Below are 27066 nucleotides of genomic sequence, written 5' to 3'. Positions count from 1 at the left end.
ATGATTTTTCTTCCTTGGTGTGTTGATGTGATGGGTTACACTCATTGAATTTCAAATGGTCAACCAGGCTTGCATGGCAGGACAAATCCCACACAGTCCTGATATTACACTGCCTGGTGAACAATCATCAGAACACAGTGGAATATTCTTGGCATGAACTTGAGTTTTTGCTGAAGATTTTCATGTCTATGTTCATGAGAGTTATTGTTCTATAGCTTTGTCTCTTTTCTGTATTATTTTTTTTGTCTGATGTTGATAGTGGGTGCTGTTAGCCTAACACTCACTGCATGTATTTGTGTTCTCTGCTTTTGTATTACAGGAGAGACTGAAGCACCCTCTTCTTAACTGGTGAACTCCTTCTGGCTTGGTGCTTCTGCTTGGCAGTTTACTATCAATGATGGAGTGAATCTCCTCAGTAGGTAAAGGTCTCCAGAGAACGTTTTCTCTAGAATGTTTTGGTAGATTGTCTTTTACAAACTTTTATCTGTGAGAGTTCAGATCTCAAATTTTTCAGTCCATGATCTGCAATGACACTCTCCTTCACCTGTGATATTTGTAGTATGTTTCTTATTCCCTAGTTCCTCACTCCCTGGTTAGAGGACTACCTTTTTTTTTTTCAATCTTTCTAAAGAACAGATTTTTTTTTTTGCTTTTGTTAATTTTCCCTTTTGATTTCCTGTTTCCATTCTCTCTCTCTCTCTCTCTCTCTCTCTCTCTCTCTCTCTCTCTCTCTCTCTCTCTCTCTCTCTCCCTCCCTCTCTCCCTCTCTCTCTCTCTCTCTCCCTCCCTCCCTCCCTCTCTCCCTCTCTCTCTCTCTCTCTCTCCATCCCTCCTTCCTTCTCCCCCTCTGTTATTATCTATTTTCTTCTCAGTTAGAATTTGATTTGTTCTTTTAGTTTGCTAATACAGAAACTTAGTTAGGTGGCTTTAGATCTTTCTTTTCTCATAAATACATTAATTCCACACACTTATTCTAAGTACTATTTCATTTCATCTTATAAGCTTTTATAAGCCTACTGCCATTTTCTTAGGAAAAGTAAACTTCTCCTGTTTTCTAGTTTGTTAGTTATTCAGAGGGTGGCTTTTAAATCTAATAGCACTTGAGGACTGTCTAACTATCTTCCTGTCCCTGGTTTCTGTTGTCCTTTGTCTGTTGAAGGGGAGATCACATTTACACTTCAAATGTCCTTTAAAATGTATTGGGAAGGACTTATCAACCTGACATGTGGTCCAGGTTGCTAAATCTTTCATGAAAGCTTGAGAAGGTATATTCTGCTGACGCTGCACGCAGGTGCCTCTAAATGTCAATGACATCCAGTTTGATTGATGGTGGTGTTGTCATTAGCTATGTATGACCTTGCTAAGAGTCTGCATGTAGCTCTGCTGGTTTCTAATAGAGAGATGTTGAAGTCCCCGCTCTATGGGAGGATTCGCTGCTGCTTACACTTTACTCAGTCTCTGTTTCTCTCCCACTCACTCAGCACCACTGTCCCTTCCTTCCTTCCTTCCTTCCTTCCTTCCTTCTTTCCTCCCTCCCTTCCTTCCTTCCTTCCTTCCTTCCTTCCTTCTTTCCTCCCTCCCTTCCTTCCCCCTCCTCCCTTCCTTCTCTCCCTCCCTCCCTTCCTTCCTTCCTCCGCCCCTCCCCCCATGCAGTGCAAGTTGGCTTTAAACTCAGGATCTTACTGCCTCAGCCTTTCAAGCTCTAGGATCACACAGCAGGGCCACTGTGCTCTCAATCTCCTTCACACCGCACAGGATTCCGGGTTGTTGGGTTTTCTCTTAACACTTTAAAACATTCCCTCTATGTTCCTCTTGTTTGCATGCTCTCTGAGGTCATAGTCTGAGGTCGTTCTTATCTCGGCTCCCTTGTAGAGAAGGTGCTTTTTCATCTCACAGTCTATGACTTCCCCCTTTCATCTTTATTCTGTAGCTTAAAAATGGTTGCCCAAGTTTGTGTGTGTGTGTGTGTGTGTATGTGTGTGTGTGTGTGTGTGTGTGTAGAGAGAGAGGGGGGAGGCAGGGAGAGAGAGGGAGGGAGGGAGAGAGAGAACTTCTGTATGTACAGGGTTTAGTGTCTAACATTAATTAAAGTTCTAAGTCATTATTGTTTCAAAATATTTCTGCTGCTCCTTCTTGTATTCTCACTCTGCAAGTTTATATGTTTTGTACTTATCCCACAATCCTCAGATATTCTATTCTGCTGTTGTTTTCTTTCAATACTTCTTCCCTATCTATGGTTTTTGGTTTAGAGGTGTTCACTGAAAAGTCTTCAAGCTCCAAGATCTTTCTTTAGTGGGATCCAGTCTGACAATGGCCCAGTAGAAGCATTCATCATTATTTATTTACCTGTAGATTTAATCAGGTCTTTTCAAGCATTTCCATCCTTCCGCTCACCCTGCCCATCTATCTCCAATAACACCATTTTATATTCTACAGCACACCAGCCACAGCTATTTCAAATCCTCTTTATGAGAATACCAGTCCTTCCGCCATGTTTCCTGTGCTTGCTCTGTCTCTTCAAACTGAATTTTTGCTTTTTGGTATGCTTTTCCTTGTGCTTTATAGTTTTTTGTTACAAATCATACCTGATAAGTGGGTAAAAAGGATTATCCTATATATCCCTTTAGTAGTGTGGGAAAGCTGTGAGGTCTGGGAAGCAGGTCCTGACTCTTTCATTATGTCTGTCTGTCTGTGAGCCTGTGCCCCTGAATGACCTTCAAGGTACTCATACATGCATACATACATACATACTTACATACATACATACATACTCTCTCCCTCCTCACCCTCACCTCTCCCTCACCCTCTCTCCCCATTGCTTCTAAGATAGGACAGCCAGAGTGAGTTGGCACTGGTCTTTCCATCTCCCTGTCACTTAGGCTATGGTAATATTCCTCCAGTTTCCTTCCATTCCCCCTCCCACCCCCCAAGGGTGGATTTTCTCAGGAGTACATTGCTCTGGCCTCTTTCAAAAGAGCACCAGCATCCGCCACCTTGTTGGAGGAGAGGAATGTTCTTTAACATGCATCATGAGAATCTCTTTGATCCCCTGGAGGTAAAATGGAGCGAGGCCACACTACACAGGGCTCAGGGGCTCTGCATTCTCCTACTTCTCCATACCAAGGCTTTGGCAATTTGCCAACGATAGTTCCGGCTTCCTGCCCAGCGGGAGGTTGTGAGCAGTGAGTGTCTTGTGACTCTTTGTATCTGCCTGAGTTCCAGGGGCTCACTTCTCTCACAGATCTCAGAACCCCCGCTGATCCTTGAGTTTATTCAGCTGCAGACAAAATCCTGGTTAGTGCAAACAGAGACTGTGCAATGATTTCTCTTTTCATTTAAAAAACTTACAGCTGACTGAACCTTCACCTTCTGGTCCGATTCTCTAGATATTTATTTTATATTCTCTACAGTTCAAGGACGAAGATAAGAGAATAAACTTTCAGCAATGATTTACTAATCTGAGAATCTGTGAAGTTCCTCTCATCTTTTCATGGTTTTAGGCAAAAGCTCTCGGGGGGGGGGGATGGAAGACTTATCTCTTTTTCTTCCTGGGGGTCTCGGCTCTTGGCTTTGTTTGCTGTCCCTGGGCAAGAGAACCTGCTATCTACCCAATATGGCAGAACCTATATCTGAAATAAACATTGGTACAGTCAAGAGGGATCAAAACCTTCCTGATGAGATCTAGTAATTAACTAGCTGTCAGAGGGCTAGAAGGCATTGCAATCAAGATATAAAGTCAGAACCCTGAAAGCCACCACTTATTTAACACAGCAACCAGAAAGGAAAGGCCCCATAAGGATGGGACTTGCAGAATAGGTATCGCTTTATTTCCTGATGCTTGTAGATCATTGGTCAACAATCTATGACCCATAAGAGCACCCTGCAGGGAAGAGGGCTTTCCTTTTAAAAGTCACTTTCAATAAAAACAAAACTCCATTGTCTCTTTCCTAATGGATGCCTTTGATGTTTATTGAGAACAAAACATTGCACCGATTTCCCCACAACTAGTAACATCTTCAAAAGACCAAAAAATAAAACAAATAGGTGTTTAGCTTCAAAGAGGCCAGGAGGAGAAACTGTGGAATAGGAACAGCTGTGAGGAGGATTTCTTAATGAGTAGGATTTCAAATGCACACTGGGAAGTGCTCTGGGGAGTGATGGACACTTACACTGGTAAGATTATAATGCTTACTTCCTTCAATATCCTTGCCTGCCTCATCACGTCCCTACTCAGAACATGACTGACCAGCAATATAACATTCATTTTAAGAAAAAGAAGCCTCAGGAAATGGTGGTATTTCTATTTTCCCTATTTCACCCTTAGTTATTTGTGTTTTAACTTTTAAGCTTTAGGTAGAATACTGGTTCTTTACAATTAACCCCTAAAATATTCTATCAGTGAAATACTAAGTTATATATACCAATAGTATTTGTAGAATTCTAGTTGTTAGACTCTACTTATCTCAAAAAGATACAGGGATTAGAAGTATAAAGGGGAATTCTATAATATCTTCCTAAAGTGGCATAATGAGCCAAGAATTCTGTCCTGTTACCCAAAGTGTTGCTAGCAATCAACTAAAAGAATTTGGTTTGAAAGAATGTTTTGTCATACGTAAATACAAGCATGTACTTGGTATGTACCTTGGACAACTCCATGCCAGGTCCGCACTGTTTGCAGAGGACACAATTTCCAGACTGATCCTTGAATTCTTGCTGTCTGCAGTCTCCAGTTTCACAAATCACTTTACGTGACTGGAAAAGAAAAATGGTTCCCAAAATGTTATCTTCACTCCACTCCTCAGGCTGTTTGCAAGAAAGGAATGACAGAGTAAAAAGCTGCCTCAGCATGGCATTGATTTAAGAAGAACTGCTGCTTTCTGAATGAGTCTGGGGGACAAGTAAGTCTGTAACAAATCCTTCTTAGCCTGGAGAATGTCCATTCATCCCATAACCAGGGCCCCTTGTTCTAGACTTAACTATAACCCCCATCCATTACTCTGATGATGATGATGATGATGAAGGAGTAGGCCTGCAGGGAACCCAGGACTTTTGCTACCTGAAACCATGTGAATTAAAACCAACCAACCTTTTATGATCTTAGAAGAGTATGAACATAGTCAGCTCTAACAATGCATATGCAGGTGAGTTGGAGTCACACCACCACAGGAACTTGTGATTCTCCTATAGATATCTCTGTACTTAAATTTTTAAAAAGTTGTTGCTGTTGTTCATTTATTTGGTTTTGCTTGCTTACTTGCTTGCTTACATTTATTTATTTATATATCTGTGTGTGTGTATGTAGTACATAGTCAACAACACTCGTGTGGAGGTCAGAGAACAATTTGTGGGAGTCGGTTCTCTCTCTCCACCATGTGGGCCCCAGGCATCAAACTGAAGTCACCAGGCTTGGTGGCAAGTGCTCCTATCCACTGAGCCATCTCACTGGCCCTTACTTACTTATTGACAGCAATGTTCTGTTAAAAAGCTAGTATTGGGCTGGGAATGTAGCTCATTTGGTAGAGCGCTTGCCTAGCATGAATGAGTTCAATCCCCAGCCCTGTATAACCCTATGTGGTGGGGTGAATGCCTGCAATGGCAGTATTGGAGAGGTGTAAGGAAGAGGATCAGAAGTTCAAGGTCATCCTTGGCTAGAGAGTTGGAGACCAACTTGAGCTACATAATGTTGCCTTTCATAGTAACATAAAATCATGTGTCTGTATAAGAAATGAAAATAGAAGTGAAGTTGTTTAGAGTAATAAGGGGGACAAATGGAAAGGAGAGAGGTAAGGAGGGGGAAGGCAGAGTGGAGGTGTCTTCAACATATAATAACCTGTACAAAAATTGAAAAAAATTTTAGATAAAAATTTTTAAAATACATTTATAAGGTTTTCTCAAACTGAGAACTTGGCTCAAATGGTAGAGTGCTTGCTTAGCATTCATGAACCCCTAAGTTTGATCCCCAGCACCACGCAATATGAGTGTGGCAGTCTGTGCTTGCAACCCAAGCACTCAGGCAGGGAGAGCAGTTTAAGGCCATTCTCAGCTGTGTAGCATGTTCAAGGCCATCACAAGCAACTGGAGGCCCTATCTAAGAATAACAAAAACAACAGTTACCTACTGAGATGTAAGAAGGCCAGAAATGTCTTGTTTTTACTGTTTATTTACTTACAAGTTCTAAGGATGAAAACTTGTGAAATAATAAATAGAGCAGCATTGTTAATGGTCTCAGAAGAAAGGAATCGGCTCAACCCTTTACTCTAAGCAGGGACACCTGCATTAACTTCATTGATAACCATTTTGCTGTTCTAAATTAAAGCTGAAAATCTTTAGAGATCCTGTGAGGACAGCCACTGTTACATCTATGTGTCACATACATATAATGGCACACCACAGACCGATCTTCCCTCAGGAAGCAAGGGTTCTCATCATGTCTACCAGGACTTTCAAACAGTCAAAGCCTCCACCTCCAGGACCAGTGGGAAAGAGAATCCAGGGAGGGAAGGAGAATCCAGGGCGGGAAGGAGAATCCAGGGTAGAAGGAGAATCCAGGGAGGGAAGGAGAATCCAGGGTGGGGAGGAGAATCCAGGGTGGGAGGAGAATCCAGGGTAGAAGGAGAATCCAGGGAGGGAAGGAGAATCCAGGGAGGGGAGGAGAATCCAGGAAGGGGAGGAGAATCCAGGGTAGGAAAGAGAATCCAGGGCGGGAAGGAGAATCCAGGGTGGGGAGGAGAATCCAGGGAGGGAAGGAGAATCCAGGGTGGGAAGGAGAATCCAGGGAGGGGAGGAGAATCCAGGGCGGGAAGGAGAATCCAGGGCGGGAAAGAGAATCCAGGGTAGAAAGGAGAATCCAGGGAGGGAAGGAGAATCCAGGGTCAGCTCAGAACTAGAAAGTCCTCTGGGGCTAGAGGTCTAACAGGCCCTTTCCCTACTTTCCATAGCTCCAGATAGAAGTTTCCCTTTGGCCCCAAATCAATGTAATCTTGAGGAAGAAATTCTATCTCTGTCCCAGGCCATTTACTCGGTGTTTGATCACTGTAAGGCCAGAAAGGAGGCTTTCCTCATAGCTACATAGCTTTTTCCTCATAGCTTCCTCAAGGATGCAGACTCCAGGCTGACTTAACTTCCACTGACCTCACCTTCCAAGACTTCGGGTACTGTCTCGAGAGTTAATAACTCTGTAGTTGTAGGTCCGTATTATGTCTCCAGATGAAATAGATGTCAATTCTACTGGGTACCTCCAAGGCCTTTTATCACACTTTCAAAAACATTAAAAATTCTCCGTCTTTACCACTTTTTTAACTCAAGACAGATACAAAAAGTCTATCTTATCTAGTGATGTAGTTTAGTGATATAACATTTGCCTAGTGTGCACAAGGCCCTTAATTCAATCTCACAAAACAACTTAGAATTTATGGTCTTCTTAGACTCTAAGCCAGTGTTTCTCAACCCACAGGTCAAGACCCTGTTGGGGGTGGGAGGTGTCGAACAATCTTTTCACTGGGATCACATTATCAGATACTATACATATCAGATATTTATATTACTATTCATAACAGTAGTAAAATGAAAGTAAAGAAGTAGCAACAAGATAGTTTTATGGTTGGGGTCACCACAACAAAGGAACTGTATTAAAGAGTCTCAGCATTAGGAAGATTTAGAACCACTGCTCTAGGGTGTATTATGATAGAAATATGCCCATAAACCCAAAATAATGCCATTAACCTAACATAACACTAAGGGTAACATGGCGACAAGATTTATGACTTTACCTAGATTTACATGAAATAATTTCAACACCTGTGGCAAGCAGCACTACCTAATACAAAAGAGAGCAGGCATAATGTGAAAGAGATTTTAAAAAATAATGATTTCATAAATAGAAAATAGTCTTGGTAGTATTTGTTTTTGTTTGTCCTGAGAAAGGAGCTTGCTACACAGCCCAGGCTAGTCTTGAACTTGCAATCTTCTTGCCTCAGCCTAGAGTGATGGGATTACAGCACTCATAATCCTGAGACCACTATATGAATTCTTTCTCCATATTCATAGGAAAGAAAGACGAGTGGAGAGTATACTTACCAAACAGCCTAGGAAAAGCATGGTGATGAGGGGCGCTCTCCCTCCCTCAAGCAGGACCTTTAAAGCCATGGCTCTCATCAGACGTGTTTATCCCTGAAAAGTACAAGTCAGAGATAAGAAGGAAGACACAGTTAACAGTCAAAGTCTTAGGGACCACTCTCTACTTACTATACAGTGATGTGACCACCACTTTCTGTACACACAAGGCACCGAGTGTTACTTATCTTTTAAGAGAACCATTTTACTTCATTTTATTTGTGTGTGTGTGTGTGTGTGTGTGTGTGTGTGTGTGTGTGTGTGTGTGTGGTTTTCCTGCATGGATGGGACCAACAGGGTAATATATGCTAATTTGCTTACTCCAGAGACTTCTAGAGCAGTGGTTCTCTACCTTCCTAATTCTGTGACCCTTTAATATAGTTCCTCATGTCATGGTGACCTCCACAAGCATAAAATTATTTCGTTGCTACTTCATAAGTGCAATTCTCTACTGTTATGAATCTGTGTAATGTAAATATCTGTGTTTTCCCTGTGAAAGGATCACTCAATGTGGTTCAGCCCTCAAAGAGGTCAAGACCTACAGGTTGAGAACCACGGCGCTATACCCTCAATACTATCATTATTTAGAGATGGGGAAACTTAGCATCAGAAACGGCTAAGTAACCTGTTCCAGGTAACACTGCAGTTAGATCCAGATCGGATGCAAAGCCCAAGTGGGGCAGTTCTAGGGCAACACAAAGCCCTGTAGGAATGCAAACCCTGCACAGATCTGGGATCGTGGCCTCCTCCCAGGAATAGATGCTAAATATGAGGCTGGGCTTGAGTGAATCCTCCCCAACACTGCACAACACAGAGTGAGGCTGGTGACCGATAAGCTTTCATTTGAGGGCATCTAAATGTCACTTAAAAAGGGATGCAATGAGAGGCAAGGACCTGACCTTTCAATAAAACATAAACCCGGCCTCTTGATTTTCGCCAGGAATGATTTTTTCCTTTAAATGTAGAAACAAAGCTATTTTTGCTTGTTTGCTTGTTTGTTTGTTTCTCAGATGTTCAAAAGGTCAGGAGAGGAGATCTGTGGGGATGGGCTTTTTTGTTTTGTTTTGTTTTGTTTTTATTTTAAGCAAAGCCTCCCCAGGTGACTCCATCCACCAGGAAGGGAAACAGCAGTTTGGTGTATTTGAAAATGGAATCTTCCATAGGTAATGGGGATAGGATATGATGCCAACTACTAGTTAGAACCAGAGCAGAGAATGGGAACAGGGTCACAAAGCTCGATCAAAACAGTGGAAAGACCAGTGCAGGGAGTCAGAGCTGAGACCCAGGCCAGAGGTCCCCGAGTGCTGGGACCCAGATGTGTCACTCCAGCTGCCCCCTGTGACAGGCACACAGTCGGGAAAGACATTGTTGCGAGTGCTCTGAATAAACACCCATTGTGGGTGAATTCAAACCTTTTACCTTCTTGGTCACGTCTTTCCCCAACATACCTCAGACTTACCCATTGGCGCTGCTGCCTCTACAGAGGGAGGGATGAGGGTGGGGAGGTGGGGCAGTGGGGGGCAGTGGCTAAGGAGATGAATTGCATTCCTTGAAGTATATACCACAGGTTGTTGCTTGACATGGTTCTGAGATGTGAAAAATGTGTGATCACGATCAACAGAAGGCTCTCTGGGGACCCCTGGGACGTGCTGTGGAACGCTGACATAGTGCAGAGACCCAGGGCTGCTGAGGTGGCTCAGCCAGCAGGTCCGTTTTTGAGACTGGCTGGGCAGCAAGACCCAGAGCGCCTCCTGCGTCTGCCACCCAGCACTGGTATGATCATAGGCACAGTTTTGCCTGGCTCTGTATGTGGGAGTACTCACTCACTAACCCCTACCTTCCTAAGAGGATTTTGTTTTCTATCTACTTTGAGATAAGGCTGTGCAAAATTACCCCAGGCATGACTTAAACTCATCTCCTCAGTCTCCCAAACAGTTGGGATTAGAGGTCTGCTTCAACCAAACCCAGGAGAATAAATTTCCATCAGTGACAGGCAGAGCTCCATGACCCACTGCTAGCAGGGACAACAGCAAAACAGCTCTGTGAACAAGAACAAGCCCCTTAGCCTGTGGGGAACAAGCCAAACGTCCCTGCAGGATAGGGAGTCCTCCAGCACAGTGGGAGAGGTCACTGATACAGGGTGTTTCTGGAACATGGAAACTACTATAAAGTATTAGCAACTGCTGTCCATCATGTTACTGTGTTTAAAAAACTTTTTAATTCTTTAAGACTTTCATAAATGCACACAATGCATTTCAATCATATTTCTACCTCACTCCTTCTCTTAACTCCTCTCAGACCTACTTCTGCTCTCTTCCTCTCCCAACTTTGTGTCTTTTTAAAGCTAAAAGTAATCTACTGAATCTAATTTGTGCTGCCCACGTACCAATGGGTGAGAGGCCATCCACTGGATTAAAGAAAACCAACTCTTCCTCCCCAAGAAGTCATTAACTGTCACTAGTCCTCAGTTAGGGTGATGGCCTATGGTGCCTTCCCCGTGCTAGAGTGCTGAATGGCTTGACTTTGCACAGGCTAGTACAGCTGCTGCGAATTCATTACTATCGTAGTCCTGTCATTTCCAGAAGACAATTTTTTCACCTCAGTCCCCACCTCTGGCTCTTACAACATTGCCACTCTGTCTTCCTTGATGGTCTCTGAGCCTGGTGGGATTGTATATGATACAAATGCGGCTGAAACCCCCATAGTTATTGTCTGTACTATGGCCAGAGAATTAACTATTTCTGTGTTAACTGCCATCTATTTGTACAAAGAAACTTCTCCAATGAGGTCTGAGAGCTGAACTGATCTATAGATGAAGAGATGGATTTGTAGGGCCATTTGCTACTATGTCCTTTAGACTACGAATAGTAATACATTTTGCCTTTGGAGCCCATGAACTTGCCAACCATGGGTTTGGGTCCATATTTGCAATACTAAGCATGCATTTCATATTATGGAACAGGCCTTACATATATTTTGATAATTGCTGGTTACCCCCATATCATGGCATACTATACCTACAGGCATATCTTGTCACATCAATTGTTACTGGAGTTCACTGGGCTCCCAATTAGGTAAGACAGTTGATAACTTTCACCTCAGCAATCCCCATAGCACCTTCCCATACTATGAAAGCCAGTCAACAGGAAGGAAGATTCCTGGACAGTATCTAGTTGATTTTTCCATGTACTGTGACTAAATTGTATGGTATCTTCATCATTTGTATCTTTACACCAAGTTCTGGTGGGCAGCTAAGAGCAATGGCCATAGCCAGTTTTGTTTGAAGGTCTCTAGGACGCCAGCAACCAACAACTCAAAGGAGATACCCTACACCAGCCAATGAGCTTTTCATTCAGCAACCTACAGCTTCTAGGAGGCACATTATCCCCATGTAGGCTAACTCCAATTAAACGTGTGTGTGTGTGTGTGTGTGTGTGTGTGTGTGTGTGTGTGTGTGTAGAAGGCTTACAAAATAGTAGGCTTCCATATGGCTTTTTCAAACATCCTTAGTGATAGTCATCTCTCACCCAACTCCCTCCTCTGCCCAACCTTCCCACCCCTCTCTCCATTTAAACATCCTTCCCCATTACTTTCCCTTTCCTCTTCACATTACTTATTCCCCTCCCTTATGTTATGACATTTTTATTGAGCATCAAATTACTTTGCATGGGACAATTGTCCTTGAAGATTCATCCCCTGCCAGACCACTGTGGGAATCAGAGTTTGGCCTGGGGAGAGCAAGAACTAGTTGCTTACCATTTAAGTTCGCAAAAAGCCAAGTCCTGTGTTTATAAAAGGCATGCTGCTCATCCTTACTTTTAAGGAGAATGGAAGAGAAAGCAAAACGTCGAAAGTCAAAACTACTAGAACCAAAGGAGGTCAAATTAAATTCCTGTCCGGTGACCCCACACAGGGTCTTCCATATGCTGTCATGTCCCTGCAGACCTGAGCCTTGTATAACTGCATTGTTGAGGAAAGCAGAATTGCTTCAACAAAGCAGCTGACAAGTAAGAAAACAGCACATTTAATCATTTTTCTACTTGTTCAACCCGGTTTGAGTGAAGAGTCACGGGGTGCCTTGGGTGGGAATGCTGCTAACGCGGTACATCTGGAAGCAGCTCACAGCTCAGTAGGCATCACTTTCTTCTACATGCCATTTATACCCAGGCCAACGAGCACTTTAGAGACCAACAGTTTCACTGGTGGAGTGTTATGAGTGTGACCTTGAATTTCCTAGAATAAAATGAGATTCCTTATGAAATTGTTTGGTATTCATTAAAGAAAAGGGAAAACATAATGACATAACTAATGTTAATAATATCTAAAATAAAATCAAGGCAATTAAAAAGGCTATTTGTGAAATTGTTTTAAAACTCTAGCACTCTGGGTTCTGCTCAAAGACAGATAATAATGCATTTATGTTTCAGGGAATCTATGTATCTGACATCAACTCTTCAAGCCCCAGAAACACACATTACTGACAGCCTGTAAGTCTGAAGATTCTGTAGTTTCTCAAAATGTCCATGCTGGAAACACCTTCCAACCTCCCAGCATCCGCATCTACAGAACAGATACAGAGAAACTGCTCTGGCTGCCACTTCAGAAGCAGCGCTCCTGCCTGAATGCCTGCCTGCGGCCACACCCAGCAGCCTGATGGTGTCAGAAGTAGGCCAGAGCATGAAGGTAGGGGAGTCTGGAGTGCAGGGCTGGCACACATCGCGCCGGCTGCAATGAAGAGACTCTTACACACCAAGTGGCTCGGCTCCCTCACTCAAGTGAATGGGCACTAATGCAGATGTGTCCCAACTGGCCTCGCTTGGCAGGGGCAGAAATATAACAGGTGCTGTAGATGCACACCCCTGGCACTTGTTGGAAAACAAAACAAAAAACAAAGAAACCAAGCCTGTGCCACGTGCACATGGGCAAAGGGGCCTTAAGGCAGCAGCTCAAGAAAGCAATGCCCAGGAGACTCTAAGTCTGTCTGTCAAACTGGGCTCAGATTTTGGCAAATTTCCAATTCTGCATTTCTGGGCCAGGGATGATGAACCTCATTTAGCAACTGTCTCTAAGAAGGAAAAGCTGATATTTATCATCCTAGCTTAAACAATAAGTAATATTTCTGAGAGCCATCTTTATACTGAACCCGGTAAACTATCAAAGCACTCGAATCTAGGGATGCTTAGGATAGCCTTCATAATCTTTTACAGGATAAATCATTTCGTTTTCTTTTTCTTCCGTCTGTTTTATTTTATTTTTACTTTTGGTTTTTGAAATCGAGTGTCACTATGTAGGGCAACTCATAGCAAACCTACTGCCTCATCCACTCTGTTGCAGAACGTATAAGCACAAGCCACCACATAAGCAATAAGATGAAAATTAAAGAAATGGGATAACATTAAAGCAAACCCACAAGCTTGCTGCTTATAAAAATCTCCAGGGACATAAAGCCAATGTGATAAATGCAAATGCTCACATTGTGACAGGGGAGCAGTGGCTTAGAAACACTACTAGTCCCACACGCTAGCAGAAGAGCGGAAATTTAAGACACTGTTTTCCAAAAGGACATCAAGCCTCAGCCTGTGGCTATTCTGAATCGCACCCTAACTTCACTGTATTCAGAAAATCCTTATTCACGCAAGGGAGCTGGCATCCCTGGCAGCTTAGGTAGCTTGCAGAGGTATGTTAAGGTTGAGAGGAATGTGCACACTGGAAGGGAAATGAAGAGGGGTTTCTCTTCCAAATAACAATACATTTGCGACTAAAAACTTTACAAGCGCTAAGATTTCCTGCTGCCAAACACAACAAAGTTCAAAATCAACAAGGGCCACTGTCAGGCTTCTAGTTAGTTCCGTTTGCTTTGTTTTAACAGGATTTAACCTACAGTAGGGTTTCGCAGATGAATTCTTATTTCTTGGGTTGTGAACTCAATCATGTTTGCTCTAGGGGGATGTCAGAATTCTCAAAATGTTCACTCACCAAATACACCATTAATAAGCCATTTACTTTTTCTGAAGTCTATTGAATGTTTATCAACACGGCATCATTGGCAACAACAGCTCACACACATTTGCTCTCGGAACTGTGCACAGCCATCCCTACGCCACAGCTGTTTAAATTTTTATTTTGGAAGGAAGCCTGAGCGGATTCCAAAAGGTCTTTATACCATTTGGAGTATCCTCCTTCATAGGCTGTCTCTGCTCATTTAGAATTCCCTCATGAGACCCATCTAAGTTTTTTTTTCTTCTTCTTTTTTTGAAGAGACGCTCAATAATCGAAGCCTCATATAACTGCTGATGGATGACTCTTTTCTTTCTAAACCCTGGGTTTTAATCCCATAGTTTAAAACGTATAAGCTTTGTGATGTGTGGACTAGAAGATAACCCAGTTCTGTTTAAACATCTTACTTTCAAATGTAAACACTTTCAACAAATAAAGTATGATGAATGGACTCCATGCTTAGCCTGCTAACAGAGACAATTCTGTTCATACTGCCTTCTTTGTCTTTTTCTTCAGCTGGAGTTTCCTTCACAAAGCCTGTGGACACCCACTAGTCACCTGCTGTGGGACACATGTACTTAACTGTTCTGTAGCCTCTGCCCACTCTGTGGCAGCTGGTGACTCACTCCTTTGGCGTGCACACTTATTCTAGGAGGACATTCTTAGTCAGCTGGATTTGGCCCTGGTAGAACTTGATGGTTTTGTCTAGAATTTTAAACGCTTGATTTTTAATACTTATTTGTCAGATTTAAAACAATTTGGAATTTTGTGACTGCAGATACATGGAGCTTTCTGACTGTGCTGTGGTTACGACTTTTGGGGTGGAACTGGTCAGGAGGACTGAACTAAAGGAAGCCTGGGTTTGGAGTTTTAAATAAGCAAAGGAGAAGGAAGTTCTCATGAGTGTTAGCTCAATTCCTCCATGCGTTTTTAAAGTCTCAAACATGCTTTAAGTTCCCTAAGTTCTGTGACTAGTAAATTACATTAATGTACTAAGGAGAATATGCAAAATCACATGCCAATCAAAAGCCATTCATTGTTTTTGCTTGCATAATTCATTTGAAATTCTGAAATATACATGAGTTAAGTTCTGAATCATTTCATCATCTCTACTAATTTTCTGGACTTTTTTTCTTTTCTTTTTTTCTTTTTGAGGAGCTAAAAACTCTTTTTAGGGGCTGGAGAGATGGCTCAGTAGTGGTTAAGAACACATAAGAGCACTGGCTGCTCTTCTAGAGGACCAGGGATAAATCCCCAGCACCCATATGGCAGTTCTCAACCATCTGTAACTCCGGTCCCAGGGAATCCAATGCCATTTCGTGGCCTCTGCAGGTACTATATGCACATGTTACCCAGACACACATGCAAGCAAAATATCCATACATAAAATAAAAATGTTTAAATTTTTAAATAGGAGTCTGGGAGATAGCTCAGTAGGTGAGAATGTTTGCTCTGCAAGCATGAGGACCCAAGTTCAGATTCCTAACACCCACATAAAAAACAAAAACAAAAAACAAGGTGTGTCAAGGAGATGATGGGACAGACTTAGTAGACTTCCTAGGGGAGGCCTTACTCTCTCTGAGGAGCAGATGGGAGTAGGGGTTAGTAGGGGGAGTGGGAGAAGAGGAAGGAGGGGGAACTGGGATTGGAATGTAAAAAATAAATTAATAAAAAAAACTAAGGTGTGGTCACAAGTTCCTATAACCCAGTGTGGGGAATGGAGGCTGGTGGGCCACGGCTCTCTGGTGGTTTACCTGAAAGAACAATCTTCAGGTTCAATGAGAGGTCATGTCTCAAAGGAGTAAGGCAATTGGTAATAAAGATATTCAATTGTCCTCTGGCCTCCACACATCTACACACACACACACACACACACACACACACACACCCTTGCATATTAGCAATGTCCCTCATTCAAGTCTTTTACTGGGAAAGGCATTATACACTGTAGTTACTGCCATTTCCAATGCATAAGAGTTCATATCTGTTGGCTTCAGATTAGAATCTAGCTGGAACTCATCATTAGTCACTCCCACCAAAGAAATAATTTCTACAATTGTACCAGAAAATACTAGCATACCTAATCTCAAGAATTAATATCTACTATGGAAAAGAAAATTCTAAAGTCAATAAAGCCATGAAGCAATGGTAATAAAGTAGATGTCTTAAGACACTTTCATTGATTAAAAATAACTTACAGAGCTTATGGTAATGCTTCATGCACTAATGCTAAGGCAATATTTTCACAACACATTTTTAAAAATATTTCGTATTCCTTTCACACCACTCAACATGCAAAGAAAAATTCATTTTTGCTATCCATACCTCTGAATACTTCAAAACTGTCTTCTACATTAGTACTTAATTCTTCACCCCTCTAGATATACAGAAAATATCCCAAGTAAATCCTAAACTAATGTAATGTACTCTTCCCTGCGCATATAAAAAGCTGATCATGAAATGGCAACACAAAAATAAATTCTTCAGTTTACATAAGCCATGTCTAATAATACCCATTTCTTGAGTGTATAAACTGCCTTGTCAAAGGACAAAAACAAAAAACCACACACATCTTCATAAATAAATTGAATTAAACTGTTTCACTTAAAGAAAGACCCAATAGTGTTTATAGTTTTGTTTACCAATTGAGTCCTATTATTGTAGGCTTAGTTGTTAGTTTATTATAAAACTGATCACAGGTTTCAAATGCCGCCACACTTGAGATCCAAGAATACATCCAGTAATCCCAGTACTCAGAAGGCTGAGGCAGGGGGATTCTGTTCAAGGCCAGCCTGAGCAACAGCTGTTTAGGGGCCAGCCTAAGCTACATGAAGAGACACCCCCCCCCGAAATAACAGAATAGAATAATGAGATAACGTAACTAAACTCTAGTTCAAGAAATGGCAAGGGGGCGCTGACAAGCCCGTGAGAGCTGGCTCTTCTCCTTCAATCCATGACATGCACTGCTCATATGTACTAGCAACTCTGGCACTCAAGAATCCTTTTTGCACGCAATGAGAATGATTCTGGATTACAGATGGGTCTTCTAAATGTTTCCCTTTGGCCATCTCCGCCGCAGTTGCGCAGCAGGGCGTGGGCGCCAGCTGGGGGCTCTGGGGCTCGCCCTGGGACTCTGGACAAGCGAAAGAGTGGATGGGCTAGGCGGGATCTGCACACGCACATGTGCCTTACAAACACATCCTTCACGGACTAGACCCTAGCTAAGTCCTGTCACTCACGCTGTCGCCCCCCCCCCACCTCACCCCCTCCCCTGCGCGCCCCAAGTGACTTGGTTGTCCAGGGCGCTTTTCCCCGCACGTGCGCCTCGGCTGAGAGCCCTCCTGCCTCAGGCATCCACCTCCCCTCGGCTCGGATCCTCCAGGCCAGCTGGGCCCCGCAGCACTGCAGTCAAGTTACAGAGACACCTACCTTCCTCTTGTCCTGTCCAGCAGCGCCCGAATGCAGTGCGAGGCTCCGGTGGCGTGGGGTGCGAGCGCTGGGCTGCACCGGGATCCAGAGCAGCCCTGCCGCCACTCGGCTCTGTAGCCCGGCAACCGCCACGGCCGGAACCCGCCCGGCCCCTGCTCGCCGGGAGCCCCGCCCCCACCACGCTCTCCTCTTAGACTCTCACCACGCCTCTCGTTAGTCCCTGTGGGGTTAGGAGCTTAATCCAGGTACCTCACCACGCTTCCAGACCAAATTTAGCTACTCCCACTGACGGCTCCAGTCTCTAATCTGTCACCATGCCCCTACCCAGGCCCTGATGCCCTTTGGGTCTCACCTGCCCCACATCTATGGCCCGGCATGACCTGGCTCTCCCAATCCCTGCCCTGAGCTGTAGTTATGGGTCCATCCGTTGTCGTCCTATCTGCTACCCCGCCCCCCCCATCCGCCCCCCCCCGTCCCCCGCCCGCATCAGGCTGCTTAGGGACAGTGGATGCAGGGTGAGCAGAGGAGGAAGACCCCCCCAGGTTTCCTTGGGAGCAGGAAGGGAAGTTTCCTTTCCCCTCCAGGCATATTTCCCTAGGATCACACCCCACCCTGAGCCTTTTCCTTCACAAGGAGAGGCTACAGAAGAAGGAGACCCGTAGTTGTGACCCCTCAGCTTGGGTCACTGAAGACTGTGAGAACTCAGCTCACAAACAAGACCAGCTCACTGCATGATACCTCCCGGGTGGGGCCAAGGGTGCCAGACTACCAAGGCTTATTCCTCCTTGTTCAGGAGCCAGGCCCAGGGGCTAGCATCACCATTAAACCTGAACCACTGGCCATGGGAAGGAGACATTAGAAGAAGGCAGGTTCAGGCCCACTGACAGGCAACATTTGTAATTCCGAGCCTCAGTCTGAGCATTTAGGAAGAGGGGGTGAAAAGTACCCACTTTGTATTAAGATAGGTCTGTGCTGAGCTATAGGAATGAAAGCCATCACTGCCCTGCTGTTCAGTGATTGGTTCAGTGCCTAAGGTCCTCAAATCCAAGAAACTGCCTGACTCTGACGCAGAGGCATATCGCTGTTTTCTTTGTTGATACGACCTTCCTCAAGTCAACTGTGTTTCTCTTCCCATGGAATTTGCTTCTTGGGATAGCTTGTTGAGCAAATCTAAAAGTGAGTGACTTTTATCATCAGTCTCCCAAAACACAGTTTATGACCCGACACCCACCGCAAACAACACTTGGAAGTGCTAGGCACCTGTGAAGAAAACCTTACCCCTCCTACACATCCACTTTAAAGGTGGAGACTTTGAGTGTAACACATCTGGAATGTAAATCACAGGAATGATTTGTTTGTTAGGTGGCTTACAGTGAATGTGCTTGAGTTTACTGGAACGTCAAGGCAAGGGGGCTTGTCACTGACCTCTTGAGCACCTGGCTAATGGAGGTGAAGCAATCCCTATATCGTTTCTTTCCCCACCGCGCCCCCATCCCTTGAAGGTGTGTCTTACTTTCTTGATAGCCCAGAGCCTCCCAGAGTAGTAGTCCTTCCTCTTTACCAAAGTAAACCTCAGCTTCCTCCTTTGTAAGATCTCTGGCACTCACTATTCTTGTTCATTTTCCTCCTGCCCACCACCTCCTCCACAGTATAGTGTCTCCCCACCCCCACCCCCACCCCCCCAGAATGAGGAGCAAAGCCCCTCAGCCTGTGGTCTGTCTTCCCGAACTGCCACTGTTGGGAGAGGGCATGTCTATACTCCTTGGATTAGCATGTAAAGATTTCCACATTGAGCTCCACCTACACTTGCAGCCTTATCTTCCTCTAGACCTCTTGCTTTATATTCTGACCAAACTGGTCTGCTTGCCTGGCCTCAATTGTGTCCTGAGTTTGCCCTTTCTGAGTTCTGGAAGCTTCCTCATGCTCATGCATCTTGCTTCCCTCCCTGACTCTTTTCTCGTATTTCAGGAAGTCTTGGATCCCACATTTCCCCCTAATCCTCAACTCTATTCCCTCCCTCCCAAGGTCTGTGATAATTTGGCACTTGTCACAATCCTTGTGGCCAGAGGACCTGTGGACTTAGTGTTCTTCCTCAAGGAGTTAAAACGCTTCCAGAGAAGAGGCAGATTTTCTCCAACTTGTGCCTCCGATAGCATCAACCATTCGAACAGATGCTAGCTCAATGGTTTTGGGTGGAATTTAATCTGCTGACCAGGAACTAAGCTTCTCTGACTTCAGCCAAGTGCTGCTGTCCTGTGTGACCTCCTTTTGTACTCTGAGACACCAACCCATTATTCAGCTCATTAGTTCTTGGATCCTTTCATGTGTTCGATTGATCTTGCCAGTTAGCTTGTTAGCTCACTGTGCAGAGAGACCCAACTGTGAACACACAGGCTTCAGGATCAAACAATCTGGTCTCAATGGCAACTTGGCACCCAATAGTTGTATGACCTTGGAGTAGTTAACCACTGGATATTTCCCTTCATCTGGAGGTTGATAAAGAACACCAAGTATTAAAACTCCTAAGCTAGTACTTGGCAGAGTCCATACTTAGTAAATGGCACCACTCACGGGCAGGACGTTGGTCAATAAATGACAGTAAATTACTAAAATAACAACTGATAATAGGAAAAGGGACACTGAGCCTCTGCATTCTAGGCCTTAGATGCCCATGAAGTTAAACAGCATCCCCCTTTGCTTCGCTTGAGTGTTTGTATGACCCAGTAACAGCACTGTGTATTCACTAAGGCTCACAATTGAGCACCCATGGCCCTCGCAAAAGATTCACAAGATTTAGCTAAATGTGGGGTCACGGTGGACTGAGGCAGGGAGGTTGTAAGCTCAAAGCCAGCCTGGGCCACACAGTGAGACCCTGTCAAAATCAGAGAGAAAGAGAAGAGATTGCTAGGCTCCTTCAAAATGAAGGTTGTGCGTTGGATTAGGGCTGGGAACATTTTCCTCTCCTTAAGTATTGGATCTTGTCAATAAATAGCCGAGATTTTAAGTGGAAATGCCAAGTTGCTGTGGGGATCTTGAAAGAGGTACTGTTTTAAATATTTGTTTGTTTGGTTGGTTTTGGTTTCTCGAGACAGGATTGCTCCATGTAACAACCCTAGCTGTCCTGATACTAGCTTTGTAGACCAGGCTAGCCCTTGAACTCACAGATATCCACCTGCCTTTGCCTCCTGAGTGCTGGCATTAAAGGCTTGTGCCATCACTGCCCGGCCTACAGATTAGTTTTAAGGAAAGTTTTATTGTTATTATTTGATATAGGGTCCAGTTATGTCATTGCATAGCACTGACTGGTTTAGAATCCACTATGTATCCTTGAGTCTGCAGCATCACTGCCCGGCCTAAAGATTAGTTTTAAGGAAGGTTTTATTGCTATTATTTGATATAGGGTCCTGTTATGTCATTGCATAGCACTGACTGGTTTAGAATCCACTATGTATCCTTGAGTCTGCAGCATCTCTCAACCCTGACTCTGGAGCACTGGGTTTACTAGCATACACCCCCATAGCCAGATTCTATGCTTGGCTGCTACATCTAGGTTTGACAATGTCCAAGTGTCATAGAACACTCTTGTTTAGGATCTTTTCACCCAAAATGGAAATAGTATTGAAGTAACATGTCTTGGGGGAAAGTTTCAGGGGTGACCGTTCCCTGAGACGGGGCTGGCTCACTAGAATTATTCATTGCTCATGGAAAGCTGCCTGACTTCTGGGGTTTCCACCATAAAACATGACTCCATGGGAAAATGGACTAGAATGCTAGTTACACGAGAACAGTAGATTTTTATCAGGTTAGTTCACAGCATGTGGTATAATGTAGACATTTATTGAAAATCAGTTGAATGAATGGCATGAAGAGTCTTAGCTACCAAGTTGCAGCCCAGGGACTCACATGGTAGGAGGACAGGGCCGACTCAAGCAAGCTGTCCTCTGGTCACCACACACATGTTGTGGCACGTGCTTACCACCACCACTCTGCAGCATACACATGTACACAAGATAAATAAATAAAATGTATTTCAAATAATGTTGGATTAATTAATTTCGAAGGGCAATTCTCAAATGATAAACAAGTTTGTAAATACAGGCAATAAAATAGGGGTGGCACTCCAAACAAGTACTTTTTATTCATTATGTATAAAGTGTTCTGGCTACATGTCTGCCTCCATGCCAGAAAAGGGCACCAGATCTCATTACAGATGGTTGTGAGCCACCATGTGATTGCTGGGAATTGAACTCAGGACCTCTGGAAGAACAACCAATGCTCTTAACCTCTGAGACATCTCTTCAGGACCCCAAACAAGTACTTATAACAACCATTGCTACCAATTAGACTGGGAAGTTGAGTGGACTGAAGCCTAGAGGTGGAAGTCATTTTCAAAGTCACACAGTAAGTTAATAATCAAGCCAAGATCAAATTCTGGGCTCCCCAATCCTAAAATAATCTTTACCATACCATTAAAACATCTACACAAAGGGGAAAGAGGCTGTTTGGTCAACCTTGTAACATTCACAGGCAAACTTGTTTCAAGTTGGAGCCCTTGAACTGATACCCATGAGTTCATGACATCTAATTCCCAAGTAGATGACCAGCCACTTGCTCTCCACACAAGGCTAGATTAAAGGACAGGCTGGCTGGGCCACAGCCCATGGCGCAAGGCTGTTGGGTTACTGGTCTACTGGGACAGCTAACAGGATGGAAGCAAGCATATTATTGTTGGAAGAAAAAGCTTCTTAAAGTCACTTGACCTCCCCTTGGCCTCTCCTTCCCTTCTCATCAAAGACTGAAGTCACCTCGAGTGACAATAGTAAGCACCTTCTCAGTCTAGGCTGTGAGCCTTGGACAAGCCAACTCCACACTGAACGGGTATGAGGGAGACGGCACAGGAGACTCCAGGGAGGCTCCTGCTTTCCTCTCTTCATCTGTCTTATCCATTCCTCTAAACCAAACACAAGTTAAAGAATCCCTCCTGAGAGGAGCACAGAACCCTAAGTTTTCCCAGAGTGGCCTGGAGTGCCACTGCCATTGCAGGGGCGGTGTCAGCCTGCCAGTGGCAGTGGGAACCTGAGTTCAGCCCACTCTTAAAGGAAAGATTTTGAGTCCCTTTGCGACTTGAGAGTCTAGGCCCGCTAATTCTTAGGAAATATATCCAAAGAAAGACAAAAATAGGACCCATTTTGTTCTGTTTGTTTTGGCCAAAATTTTAGGTACAGTGTTTGCTCACAGTGGAGTTCAGCTTTATGTAACTGGCAGAACAGCCTAGATTGAGAACAAAGGATGTAAGATTTGAAGTTAGATAGACACTTGCTCTTTACTGAATTAATCTTGTGACCCTGAACTTGTAACTCAACTCCTCTCAGACTCACTTTTCCTCTGCATATAATGGGGGAAATCGCAATTCTATTAGTTGTTAATATAAATGATAAAAGTTTTAGAAATATATTATCCATGTGGCTAGAATGCTGGATATTATTACATCAATAATTAGTGAATTAAATAGTGAAATAATAAATGGAAGTAACAACCCATAAAGATTTACATGAAATTTTCTAAGATTGAAAGAGTACAACAGGGGCTGGACAGTGTTCTTCCAGGGAACTCAAACTTAGATCCCAGAGCTTAGGTCACATTGGCTGCCCCATAACCACCTCTAAACCCAGCTCCATGGGATCCAGTGCCCTCTTCTGGCGAGAAACACACACACACACACACACACACACACACACACACACAAATAAATCTTAAAAAAAAGAAATAATACAAAGGACAGCTAGCTACTTGGTTTTGAAAGCAATAGACAGGTAAAAGTTATAGCCAAAATAAAAAAAAATTATGAGAAAGCAGAAGAGTTCATGAGGATGAGTGTCATGATTTTCAATACACTTAAGTGGGACAGGCTGTATGGAATTTACAAACAGAACTTCCATAAAATTCCACGGCAAATCCCCATTTAGAAGCAATATTTTTTAATTTGCTATTAAACTTTTCATGGATCTTATTGACACCCCCTAAGAAAATACCACTTTTTAAATACATAAAGATGCATTTATATAATACCAACTTCTGTATATACCCTTCCTCTCCCCCATCTCCTTGCCTCTAACATGCACACATTTTCCATATATCACTGACATATGAGAATTATTTTAAATGTTAAGGACAGGCATGGTAGAAAATGCCTGTGATCCCAACATTTCAGAAGTAGAGGCAGAAGGCCACCCTCAAAAAAAAAACATAAAAACTAAACATGTATATATATGTATATATATATACATACATACATACATACATACATATATCAAGGTAAAAGGTAAAGGGAAATGACCGCTGCAAGTCTTTTGACAACTCAGAAATACTTAGAAAACCAGAAGGAGAGGAAGAGTTGGGAAGTGTTCCAACAGATCCAGTTGACATATTTCTCATGGGAACAAAGGAAGGGATTATAGTAGGAAGTAGCTATTTCTTTCAAACCTACATTGTTCTCTGGCCAGCCCCACAGTGAATTTGTTTAAGCAACTGGAAAGTAGACCATGAGGGCTCAGAAAGTCAGCCATGGTCTTAGGTAAGATAGAGAGCACTTTCTGGTCTCAGTTTCGCCATATGTGATTCCAGTGGTCCTCGATCCAGGAAAAGAAAATGATTCTGTCAAGCCCCTCACTTTACACAGTGTGCAGGCTCTCGTAAGGTCACAGAGCTAATTAGTGGCAGCATCAGGACCAGAAGAGTCCTTTGAAGACTTGGCCTTTTTGCAGGAACAAAGCAGTCATTGAAGCAAGAGATAGGAAATGCTTTGTAAAAAAAAAAATGGAATATTGTAAGGGAGAACCATCTCGGACATATCTACTAAATCCCCAGCAGGGGCATTTGTGGCCATTAATTAAGAAAGGCTCTTTGAAGCACCCCTGTGCCATAGGAACAGTCTTCTCTTTAAAACCAAATGCACTAGGTTTCAGTTCCCAACAAAGACACAAGGAGTAAACAATTAACTGAATTAATTCAGGCACTGAAGTGGATTTTCAAGGACTTGACTTGCCCAAGCTAGTTTTCTACAAAGCCTAAATAAATCAGATAATTGCTAATTCTCCCTTTTGTTTTGAGCTGAGGACAGTCTGTCTGTTAAAATGAACCTAGCAGCAGAATAAACAGTCATTAGAACATTCTCAGAGCTCCACAACTGAACCAAGACAGCACATTCCAAGCACACTACCTCTGCTATTACTTTTAAAATACTGCTTTCATTATTATTATTTGGAGAGAACCTTTTAACCAAATGTTTAAAAATCAGGCTGTTGTAAGCATGATTGGCAGCACCCCCTTCCAAAAGAAAAAAAAGGGAACTAAACACAAGTTAGTAACTCTGCCATGATTGATTCTAAACAGTCTCCACTCCATAGCTATTAAGGTTTTAAAATTAACCCAAACATGCAAAGTGTCCTACTGTCAACATGAAAGTTGTGAAAATAATTTAATTAATTGGATCAGAAAAATGAATCCCGAGTCTCTAGACTTTTCACCAAAACTTCAGAATCCAGATTAACTTTTCTTATCATTTACATTCCTTTGTTGCCCAGCTAACATAAAACAGACCATTATGACAATAATAAGGCATTTCACTAACTAAACCCAGGGCTGAAACGTTAGAATAGGCTAATGTGGGTACAAGAACTCTGGCTCCCACCTTCCTGAGAGCCTTCAGTCCAGTATAAAAATGTGTGCATGTGTGCCTCTGTCTCTCTCTGTGTGTCTGTGTGTGTGTGTGTGTGTGTGTGTGCCTGTCTTTGCCTCTTTTTCTCTGTGTGTCTGCCTCTGTCTCTGTGTCTCTGTCTGTGTGTGTGTGTGTGTGTGTGTGTGTGTGATGAATTCACAACTTGCAGTTAATTGGCAAGCTCAGTGCCTTGTATAATTTAGTTTTGCAGGGCACTAATTGAAGTGAAAATGTGGCTAAAATACTTCATGTAACATAATAACTGTTGATTGCCAGATAGTTTTGGTAAACAGTTGGCAAATTTTAACTCCCAACAGCTGTCACTATATATTTAGAGTAAATGTTAATTTAAGAATATTAACCTCGTGAATGTTTCTGTAAACAAAGCTCCAGCTATTTTCAAAGGTTACAGAGACTGCGTATTTTTAGCCAGACCTAGGGCAGCTTGGCCCTCACTGTTTCTGAATTCTTCCACTTTACACTTGAAAGGCTTCAATCTCAAATGCCTTGCCGAGGTTCCCTTGGGAATGCAAATGGCAAGGACGCACGTGTGTATTTGGAGGCCAGAGAATAAACTGATAGTATTGCTAGAGATGAGTTTTGCTCAGAGACGGAGGGAGGGGGGAAGAGGGGGAGGGAAGGAGGGGGGTAGAAAGAGAAAGAGAGGGGGGAGGGAGAGAGAGAGAGAGAGTTTTCATCCAAGTCCCACCGTTTGCTAAATAAAGTCGTTTTCAGCCCAGTTCCAGTCTGAACCCCCTACTTCCAACAATCTTTGACGCAGCTGTTTTTGTCCTGTTTGAACTACTCATTTCCAAGTAAGATTTGCATGACAGATCGCAAACTCTTGTGCAAACAGCGAAACAATTGCATCAAGAATCAAACTGAGTCTCACTTGCACGCAGCCTGGTGCAGGACTTGGCTACAGGCATGCTTGCCGGGAGTTGATAGAAAGCCATTTTTATTTTGAACACGCGAGAAAAACTCAGCGAAAGTTCCAACCACACACAAACGCCTACCTGCTACCCGCCTGTGCTCCAGTCCCACTCTTTCGGCAGCGTGGTAGCAGTTCCGCGCCAAACGCGCTTCTACCTTCCCAAAAATGTGTGTGGGCGCAAGCCCGGACGAAACTTCAAATCCAGGAAAATGGATTACCCGCGCAGATCAAAGGCAGGCGAGCTGGGAGATGGAGTGCCTGTAATCTGATCGCAGATCAGTTGCTGCGCATCAAAGCCAAGGATGAATGAACTTACTTACTCACTATGCACGCAGATCTAGAAAGTTCGCTACCCTCGGGTTTTTAGCCGGGCTTCCGTCTCCCAGGCCACACGTTCTTTTGTTAAACGTGGGCCACGTTGTTCTGCCTCGGCTCTGGAGAGCAGGCTTTCCCCCGCCTGGGCTGAGCCGCTGGATCCGCAGCTTTCTCTCGCGGTGCCCCAGCCCGGCTGCCTAGTGCCAGCGGACTGTGCCGCATCCCTTTCATCTCGCTGAGTGGCAGCTCCCATGACATCATGCCGTGCCGTGGGGCTGGTCGGGAAAAGCCAGCCAGACTGATTTCTAGTCGCGTTGGTCTGTGCCTCGCCCGCAACAGCCCTGCACTGTGTCTTTTGGCAGGGAGGGACACATTAGGACTACTACCGCTGTGCTCCTGGGACGCAAGGTCCTGGACCGGTGCGAGTTCCTGAAGATAGCATCGGACTGCTGCCTGTCACAAAAGGCACGAAGTCCCACCAGTGCAGGGTGTCCGAAACTGTTCAGAGCTCCACAGCAGTGTTTAATTAGGCCGTTTCTTCGAACACCTGCCTTACACAGCC

At 43.7% G+C, this 27066-nt stretch overlaps 1 protein-coding gene across 5 annotated transcripts in view; it reads right to left on the bottom strand.

Moving 5' to 3' along the window:
• The window catches only part of Tnfrsf19 (TNF receptor superfamily member 19), an 86336-nt gene extending 59501 nt beyond the window's left edge, over nt 1–26835 (bottom strand). The window contains exons 1-3 of one of the 5 annotated variants that reach the window (XM_040740580.1): nt 26506–26835; nt 8077–8169; nt 4642–4752 (exon numbers count right to left, since the gene is read on the bottom strand). In XM_040740580.1, the coding sequence (XP_040596514.1) occupies nt 4642–4752; nt 8077–8154 (189 nt within the window). In that variant the 5' untranslated portion in view covers nt 8155–8169; nt 26506–26835. Of the gene's footprint in view, nt 1–4641; nt 4753–8076; nt 8170–17538; nt 17693–26271; nt 26423–26505 lie in introns of those variants that run through there. The other 4 variants (XM_040740582.1, XM_040740578.1, XM_040740581.1 and 1 more) reach the window with 4 other exon arrangements.
• Nucleotides 26836–27066: the final 231 nt, after the last annotated feature.

This window comes from Mesocricetus auratus, unplaced genomic scaffold (assembly GCF_017639785.1).
Source record: "Mesocricetus auratus isolate SY011 unplaced genomic scaffold, BCM_Maur_2.0 Super-Scaffold_100707, whole genome shotgun sequence".
NCBI lineage: Eukaryota > Metazoa > Chordata > Mammalia > Rodentia > Cricetidae > Mesocricetus > Mesocricetus auratus.
This window is presented reverse-complemented; position numbering and strand designations above follow the sequence as displayed.